This window comes from Anneissia japonica, unplaced genomic scaffold, assembly GCF_011630105.1.
Source record: "Anneissia japonica isolate Jap-2015-1 unplaced genomic scaffold, ASM1163010v1 scaffold493_len2256704_cov171, whole genome shotgun sequence".
NCBI classification, from domain to species: domain Eukaryota; kingdom Metazoa; phylum Echinodermata; class Crinoidea; order Comatulida; family Comatulidae; genus Anneissia; species Anneissia japonica.
The window spans coordinates 752,769-762,669 of record NW_022727062.1 but is presented as its reverse complement, the minus strand read 5'-3'; the positions used below and the strand labels follow the sequence as shown (position 1 = coordinate 762,669).

At 32.9% G+C, this 9,901-nt stretch overlaps 1 protein-coding gene across 1 annotated transcript in view; it reads left to right on the top strand.

Annotated features, from left to right (window-relative positions):
- The first annotated feature begins 3,386 nt into the window (after positions 1–3,386).
- Positions 3,387–9,901, top strand: part of LOC117113411 (armadillo repeat-containing protein 2-like) — a 38,356-nt gene continuing 31,841 nt past the window's right edge. The window contains exons 1-2 of the mRNA XM_033256733.1: positions 3,387–3,453; positions 4,313–4,615. Of these exons, the coding sequence (XP_033112624.1) occupies positions 4,383–4,615 (233 nt within the window). The 5' untranslated portion in view covers positions 3,387–3,453; positions 4,313–4,382. The remainder of the gene's footprint in view (positions 3,454–4,312; positions 4,616–9,901) is intronic.

The following is a 9,901-nucleotide window of genomic DNA, read 5'->3' as shown; positions in this document are numbered from 1 at the left end:
TATGATGTATACATTTTTTTTTCTTGCTATATAGTATTGTTCTTATATATTACTCATTTCAATATTGTAAATCACGTACCACTGATGGATGTTTTGCCGAAATATTCAATTAAAGAAGTACATTATCACCAAAGGTTATTGTTGGTTGGTCTTGATCTTTACTATACAGGTAATTAAGTTTTACATAGGTTGTGAATTCGACGCTGGACTGAAATCGTCTATTTCCAGATCCAAAATCGGAACTGGTATTTTGTATTGATAGTCGAACCTCATCCAGTTCAAAGTTATTTCAGCAAAAATCAAAGTAAAAAGATTGTGATGCTGCCATTCAAAGAGTTTCAGAAAGCTCCGAGCTATGAAGTGGTTTCAGCAAGCAAATCAGTTGTTTATCACATAATTTATCTAAATTATTGTCTAGATACAAATACCGTACTTTGAAAATGCAGTAGTGATTTTGATATGGATTGGGAAAGGGTATTCAACTTTCCACAATACGATTGTTAAAAATTAAAATAATTATGTGAATGGAATCGAATCACCAACTTAGTTCCACCATGGAGGTAATTAAATTTACTTAATATTAAACTAAATGTATACCTCCATGTTTTCACTTACGGTCGACAGAGCATGGCAAATTCTTTCTGAAGTATTCAAGTTTGGTTTTTTTTTGTGTGTTTTTTTTTGGAACTGTTATAAAATATTTTTCGAACAAGCTCACTCTTTCATCTTTGCGGGCTGGGCAGATATTATATTGCTATGCTTGCGTATTATTGGAATAAAAAATGAATTGTCTCTAGAATAAGTTACAGTTTTATAGATTTACTGTACCATACTACTCCACAGTTTTCGTCAAACTTGAGGCAAATTTCAAATACCATGGAGGATTCTTTTTTGGGTAACGATGTCGTCTAGATAGGCAGTAAAGTTTGTCGGCCTATAGTTATTAAATAGTTAATAGGGCCTATCTGCCTATTATAAATTTCGCCGTTTTTTCACGGTCGTTTATATTCACCTTGAGAAAAAGTTTATGAACAATTCCTGGCATTTCCAATCTAGAATTAAAACAAATGAGTGAATACAAAATTAAACTATATAAAAAAAAAAACATGGCAGACGATGGGATTGTTTGCTTTTAAAACAAATGTTGCTCAACAAACTCAGATCATGGACAAACTACTGCTCTTGGCCGAATTTGTGTTATTCAGAAGGGTTAGTGTGCTCGTCGATGTGTCAACATTTCGCTCACAACAATTTGTTTATTAATATTTCTTCCGTTTATAAATCGACTGTACTACGCAGCCAATAATCAGGCGCGAATCCAACCTAGGGGCACCGGGGTGACACCCCCTGCCCCACCACGCTTTGCCACTAAATTTTAAAATTTCAATGCATATCCATGTTATGTAGGCCGCCTCTGATAATTTAATTATTTATTACACATAAATCTTCTAGATTACGGTAAAAAAAAATCTTTTATAGACTTATTGTTTAAAATCTTAAAGATAACTTTGAAACTAGGCCTATATAGATAACAACTCATGGATAAATATTAAATTTTATTTAATACGTCACTAATTGACCTTTATTGACCTAATGATAACATTTCAATACCGGTATACTTATATGTACATGTTATTCTTCTATATACAGATATGTCTTACTGAAAACGTAATGGCGCTTCTATTACTGTAAATCATTAATCATCCCAAACACTGCAAGTTGTGTGTAGCCGCAGGTCGTGTCTTGAGCAGAAACAAATGTTAAAACCTTGTCTAACAGTGATTGAACATAACATTTTAAACAAAATTGAAACTATGCCTATATAGATAACAACTCATGGATAAAATTTAAATTTTATTTAATACGTCACTAATTGATCTTTATTGACCTAATGATAACATTTCAATACCGGTATACTTATATGTACATGTTATTAACTTCTATATACATACAGATATGTCTTACTGAAAACATAATGGCGCACCTAGTATTACTGTAAATCATTAATCATCCCAAACACTGCAAGTTGTGTGTAGCCACAGGTCGTGTCTTGAGGAGAAACAAATGTTAAAACCTTGTCTAACAGTGATTGAACATAACATTTTAAACAAAACTGAAACACTACAGTACTATTCAAAACATTAAATAGACCTAACTAGTTTTGATGTTGCTACATCTAAAAACGTCTTTTTTTTACGTGTCTTTGTGTCACTAAAAATTGTATATAGGCCTTAGTTATTACACAGTTGTGTATAATTAAAAATTCAGCTTCCTCTTCTCTAATTTATAGATATTACACAATAACAACAATTATAAGTGGTGTCCCCTGAATAGGGGTGCCCCTATTAAGGGGGACACTAACCGATAATCCAATTGTTCCCAAGTTAGCTTAATATGGGTTTTCTTGAAAAGCAAATTATACAAAGTGACTAAAACGTTAAAGACACACACTTATTTCTTATAGTTTAATTGCCAAATGAGTAGCAATTAGAATTGTGGCTAATAAATTGTATTATAATGGGTATCAACACAAATTCTGTGATTTTGACATTAACCTTGCCCTCCTATAAAATCTAAATTGGAATTTGCACGGCATATATGCCTATAGTTACAGAGGCAGATGATTGTTTGATTATTCAAATAATTATGGATAAAATTTTAAAATGCATATTTACATTAGTTTTTTTTTTAAATTTTATTTTCACCAAAACGTCGCAGACCCAAATCCGCCATTTACAGCATGGTTAACAAACGACCGAACAAAACACACAAGCATGAATTTTAACTAACACGCCTAAAAAACGACAGATGGCCCTAACTAAATTATTATATGAGGAACTCAATCTACTAATATTAGGCCTAAACCCGTTTTTTAAATATTGACTACTAAAAAGAACAAAAAATTCATCATTATTTCTTAAATTCTTTTTTTTCCTTACCATTTTTCATTAGAATGGATATAAACATGGATATTTTGTATAGTTTGGCACCAATCATTAATACCTACATCTAATATAAGTACAGTAGTTGCCAAGTTATGTAATTGTTAACTAACTTAATTAATTATTTGTCAAAGATGAAAACATTAGTTTGTCATTTCAGACGGTTAAACAGTTTAGAGGAAATTAGACATGGAATATGAACATGGACATTCGGAGAATTTGAGACAATATTGCCCTACGTTTCACGGGAAAGTGTCCCCTTAATAGAGGTGTCCACTGAATAGGGTTTTCCCATAGGAGGGATTCTGCTGCATTCCACAATGGTCAGATGGCACGAGGGGTTAAAGTCGGGAGCGGGAGTTTAACACAAAAAAAAAAAAAAAAAAATTGTAGACGGCTACAATATACTTAGCGCCCTCAATCACTAATTATGCTATGGAGGGCGTCTGAAATTTTCTTGGAGATAGTGTATACAAAACTTATTGACAAGTGGTTTATGATTTTTAACAAGGTATATCGATAAAATTTCTGCTAATAAGTACATTTTATAAACTGTTCACTTTTACTTACAAGTTACTTAACAGTTAGGCTCTTTATATTTATTTTTGAGATATATGCTAACAATGTTTGAATACATAAATATTATGTTTTCTAGGGAGCTGAGCTAGCTGCTAGCCGGTTAGGTGCTAGCTAGTACTAGACCTAGGCTAGTATGTAGTAATAAAGTAGAGTGGAGAGGCCCACACTGTTGCAGCTTTTTAACCTTGGTGGTGTGTGGGCCTCTTCCTTAGAAGTAGAGCAGGCCTAGCTAGTTCGCTCAAGCCCCAGGCCTATGCGGCTATGCCTAGCTTAATCTACGGTTTAGGCCTCTCTCACTGAGGCTCTCAGTAACTGAATTTTGGCTTAATCTTAGACCTACACTGTGCAGTAACTGGCTAGGCTAGTTGCCATAAGAATTGAAAGGGGGTGATTTGTCTATTTAAAATTTTTGCTATTTTATTTACAATTTTATTTTATCAAGTGCGTGACACCTGGCAGCAACATAGGCCTAATACTTAATAAACAATAATTAAAACTAATTTTTATATTGATTTGTTGGATAAATTACAGTAAGAAAAACTCAACATCTGATTAAGCACAGAAGTGGTAGATACACTTTAATAGTGACAATACACCCCTATTTAAATAATATATAGGCCTACATTATGGTTTCCTAGTGGTAAGTCTACAGTAATTGTATTCTGTATTCTTAAAAGGGCAAATGCTTGTGAACCTTGTCGAAAATCAACATGGAAAATTGTTGTTTGTTAATGTAAAGGAATAAACCCTTAATACGATATTAAATTCATTGCTTTTAATGATGATTGCAGAATTGTTGTGGCAGTACAGTAGCAGCAGATGTAAGATGACCTAGAACCTTGCAAAATCAGCTGACCGAAGATGATTTCTACATCAAAGGGCGGGCGACCCAAGAAAAAGCCAGTGGAACGCCCATTCTATGAGAAACAGACGGATAAAGAGACAAGTTCAGATATCATCAATCAAGCCAGAGTATCTTTGAGGTCGGTTGTCACAGAACGGCCTTTCACACCGCAGACTAATGAGCGACGTTTATTCCCAAGGGGAGGCTCAGCATCTGGTAAAACTACTGAACGTCCTCCCTCAGCATTTAGGTAAGACTAGTCATGCAGTAGAATGTTTTATTTTTTTTTTTCAGAAAAATTTTCGTTATTATTAAATTCTTTATTTTCAGCTGTTAGTTTTGGATGTATTTGAATTAAATAATTAAATGTTTAATCTGTCTTAATATAATTCCTACTGATTTTGTGAACTTTAAATGCAACCTGTCTACATGACAGAGCGATGTGTCGCTTAGAATAGAATTTTTTTTGTGTTAAAAATTTGTTGCTGGGAAAAAATATATTTTGGCCCATCAGTGACTCCAGTCTCTTAGGATGTAGACTGCAAGACGAACCCTGAAAATTGGGTTTTGTAACTATTGTAGTCTCGTGCTGTGTAAACCGGCCGCCCAGCACGACAGGCTGTTTTTGTCGCTGTCCTCTTCCATTATTGTGCTTTGTCTGAATATAGGAGGATAGTTTTTTTAGTCGTGAAAAAAGGATCCATACAGGATGTGAATCCAGGACCCTGAATTGAATATTGTCATCTTAACCACTAAGCAGCTCTATTCTATACATTTGACGAAGAAGCATTAACTTGGTTACAATTTACATTGGAAAATTTACAAATATGAAAAATATTGAAAAATTAAAAAAAATGAAATTCAACAAGATAAAGAAAAAATACTGTAAATGTAATTTAAAATGCTATGAATATACAGTAGTAAATAAACATTAAAAACATTAAAACTTAAAAATTGAATTCATAAATCAATTGAACAAACTTAAATACTGTTGTATTCAAACACTCAGATTGCTTAAAACATATATTTGCCTTCATATACTGTAATATGATATTATTCAAGGTATATTTTATTCAAACAAAAAAATCAGAGGGCAGTTCTCTGTGTATATCTAAAAATTATAGATGACATTTTTCTGTGTTGTTATTATTGTTAATAGGCTATAAAACTTTGTGGCTATTCACAGTACATATTACACTAGCATATTATACTATTATATATTATTATACTGTACTAAAATATTATACTATTCTTAGTACAAACTATGCTAGCATACTGTATACCCGTGCTCCGCCCGGTGTTGAATGAATGGGGAAAGGCGGTGATGTATATTGTTGAATGTTATGGGAAGTTGGGGAGGCAATCGTTGTGGATGTTATGGTTAGCATGTCATCATTTTTCTAAAGGACGTCTTTGTATTTAATGTTTTCAGTGTCTTTGCTGAATAGTCTTGTGAGCAATTATTGTGCAGCTTGATCAGGGGTGGATCCAGAATTTTTGTTTTTAAAATTCATTTTTGCAAAAAAGCATTTCGCTCACCTGTGCCTTACAGTATAAAATTAAAAATTATTAAAAAGGAATGACTATCTACTCTATTGTGGTGTCATTCTCAAATAATGAGGTACAGTAGGCCTATGCTTAACTGCTTAGTGATTATAAAATTATTTAATTTTTTTTTATCATTCTCAAGGTGAGGAGAATGGAGTATTTAATAGACAACTTACTGTAAGATACCTTAAATCAGTCTGGAAACTTTGGTACCCTTCCCAAAAATGTTGAACGGCCAAAAATCATGAAGGGTCACTATCATTTTCAAAGTGCATAAAAGTGTATTTCTAAATAATTAAAAGCAAAATACTGTAAAAATTGATTGGGTATCATATTGTGTTTTCTGCACTATCTCCCTACCTTGCATAATGTTATTCACACAAAACAGAATTAATCTTTCCGAGTCATTTAATTTGATAATATAACTATGTGTTTGCTATGCAATTAGAATTATCCATTTGTTTCCTAGGCAACTGTTTTGACTTGAGAAAGATGAGTACTGTATATTGAAAGACTATCTCTCCTTTAAATTAAAAAATATATTTCGTATCACAATAAAAAAATGTTTAATGTTTATAAGATTGAACTTATAAGTGTACTGTAATGTAAAATTTTTTTTATTTATCTTCTTTGCTAAGATTTAGATAGATTGAAAAGAAAAAAATTTTTTTAATATGATATAGTGCTATTTAATTCCATCTAGTGATGTGATTACACATTTACTTAAAAAAAAAAAATTCACCTCAGCCCCATCCATACAGGCTTAGATGGATGTACCTGTACATGTGCTGTATATGTCACTGTCCTGTAGTTAGATTTATATAGCGCTTTATACTGAAGTCTCAAAGCTCTCAAGCTTCTCTCCTAAGGGTCTCTTCATGTCTGATCTACTGTACCCAGTAAACAACTCTTGTCTGTCCACAATACGGGCTGTATGGACTAGTACACAGAGGTAACCCCCTACTCAAGGGATGGACTGTCACCCCTAAAAATGTCAGCCATACAACATGCTTGAACATGCTATTATACTGTAAATATGGCCTGATTTTTCAGTTTCCCATCCGATTGGTTGGTAGTCAATTAGGGTTGGGGGTGGGGTTTCTTTTAAATACCTGAATGTTTAATGGGTTCCTCTGTTACACAATTTTTGTAATTAAAGTGCATACAGTAGTAGGGTTGTAGCTGTAGAAAACTAAGGGTGGGTGATAAACATTTTAAAGGTGGGTGGGTGATAACATTGGTAAACTCTAAATAATAAGAGTGAATTTTAAGGATAGAAAATTGGGTTAATAAGGGTGGGTGGAGGGCCATGAAATTAGCCTTAGACTGGGTGGAAAACTTAAAGGCTGAGTGGCCCCGCCCACCATAACGACTGTACAACCCTGGCACAGGAATTGTGCAATTATTACTGTTGTTGTTGTCATTAACTGAAAGGTCCACTGATTAATCTCAGATTAGAAATACATACTCCAAGTATCGAAATGCATGCCATCGTGTCGGGATTCAATATTTCGACATTAATTATATCAAATGTTGTGTTGTCATTAGTTGTCAAATAATTTTTTACTGGTTTAGATCTATTTAAATTTGGTGCAAATTAATCTGTTGTGTCTGGTATAGAGTATACACAATGAATACCTTTGACTTTTCTTCTATTATAAAAACATGAATCCATTGTGTGGGTCTTGTTTGCATTCTACTGGATTGTGTTTACATCCATTAGCAAGCATCAGTGGTTCATTTAAAACTTATTGATGCCGGTGACTACAGAGATATGGTATTTTACAATAGCTAATGTCTTCGAAAATTTCTTAATAATTGACAAGCTTGATAGATGTGTAATTATCAAAAAAATAATAAATGACAACAATCGAAAAGCTCTCAAAAATCATGAATTGCTCAGTATAAGTCCTGTTCAGACTATGAAATTTCATTTGACAAAAACTTGTGACATGCCTAAATATGGTCATGATGACATCACATTATGACCATATATAGGCATATCATGACTATAGAGTACAGGCATGTCAAATACAATTTGGTAGTCTAGACACAGCTTAAAGTACTATATGAAATGGGGGTCAACTTTCATATGTCGAATAAAAAAGGTTTTTTTTACTACTTTAATGATGAACCCTTATCAGCCAGGATCTATATAAAATCTAATGTATGCATGCTGGGGCAGATGCAGGGGGTTGTGGACGGTGTGCATGATTGCATCCCCTAAAATTTTATTAAGAAAAATTAATTGTTGATATGAATTACCAGTAAGATTTTTAAGGTATGAAAGTGCAATTTCCGGGCACCTAGAGGTGCATATTCTCAAAATGTTCGCTCATCAGCCCCAACCATGGTGTAACTGAGGTGATGTGAACTCTGATGCACCCCCTGCCTCCAAATCCTGCATCCTCCCTGGGCATCTACTGTACATTATTGGCAATAAAAATGTTTTCACATTCTATGCAAATAATTTAAATTACACTCAGTATACTGTAGGCCATCCTAAATAAGTTGTGGTGCTTTGTTTAGTGTTTGCCTTTTTAGGATTAACATTCAAATGAGAAGCATTGTTAACAAACTTCATTTCAATTGTGTTGAATGAAAAATAGACAATTGGTAGCGTGAGAAAAGAACAGGTGTGGCAGAAACCACAATTAGCGTGAAGATCACAGCAAACACAAACTGTTGCCTGATCACCGATTGATTGTGTGGATTAATTGATTGATTGAGGTTGGTTGGTTGATTAATACAATAAATTGTGACTGATTTCTCATTTTTGTGAGGCCGAAAGTTGTCCAATCTAACTGCATTGAGAATGATGTTGCTTCCGGAAGACTTGTTTGAACAGTCATTTAGGGGAGTGTGTTTATTAACGCCTCTGGGCATTTATTTGAGGGAGATATTTATTCCTTCCAAAGAAGGCTCTAGAGGGGCATTTATTTGGGGGAGGGGGTGTTTATTCAATTAAATATTATATTAGTTTGAGATATTGTACTTGAAAATCTTCTATGTTTTAGAATTTAATTATATTCTACCACCTCTCTCTGTTATTAGTTTTGTAATAAATAGTGGTTTGTCCAAAAAAAATAAAGAAAGAAAAAAACAGGTCACGAACATGCACTGTATAGAATGGTGCGGGTATAAAGATGACTAATAAAGTGCTGGTATTGATCGTTACTAATTTATCTTAGTAATAAGTATTAGGCTATCGTGTGGCTGTTTCTGCTGTTGAATTAATTCAGTATTGACTTTAAATGTTTTGTCTGCTCAGTCCTTGTATTAATATGAACGACCTGTTTTGATATTTCTCAGAGCTATATACTATACATTGTTAGCTCTCTTAGTATAGAATTTGAATAATAATGAAGCATAATACCATTTATTTTATATCACACAAGATATTAACAAATATAGCATTTTTGTCTTCAGTTTTCCTTCTATTCCATTTTCCTTTTATTTAAAAGATAGTTTTTGTCTTTTAATGATTTCCTTTTACTAATTCCTTTTACTAATAAAGTGCTGATATTGATCGTTACTAATTTATCTTAGTAATAAGTATTAGGCTATCGTGTGGCTGTTTCTGCTGTTGAATTAATTCGGTATTGACTTTAAATGTTTTGTCTGCTCAGTCCTTGTATTAATATGATAGACCTGTTTTGATGTTCCTCGGAGCTACTTATACATTATTAGCTCTCTTATTATAGAATTTGAATAATAATGAAGCAATACAGTCAATCACACAAGATATTAACAAATATAGCATTTTTGTCTCAGTTTTCCTATTCTATTCCATTTTCCTTTTATTTAAAGGATAGTTTTTGTCTTTTAATGATTTCCTTTTCCGGAATTCATTCATTTTATTGCATTGATTGATTTCGTATTAATTATGAAAACTTTTCTTTTCATTAAAAACATTCTAAATGATTACTTTTCATCATGTCTTCCGTTTTTATTTCATCCATTAACATTTAGATTTTCACCAGGAAAT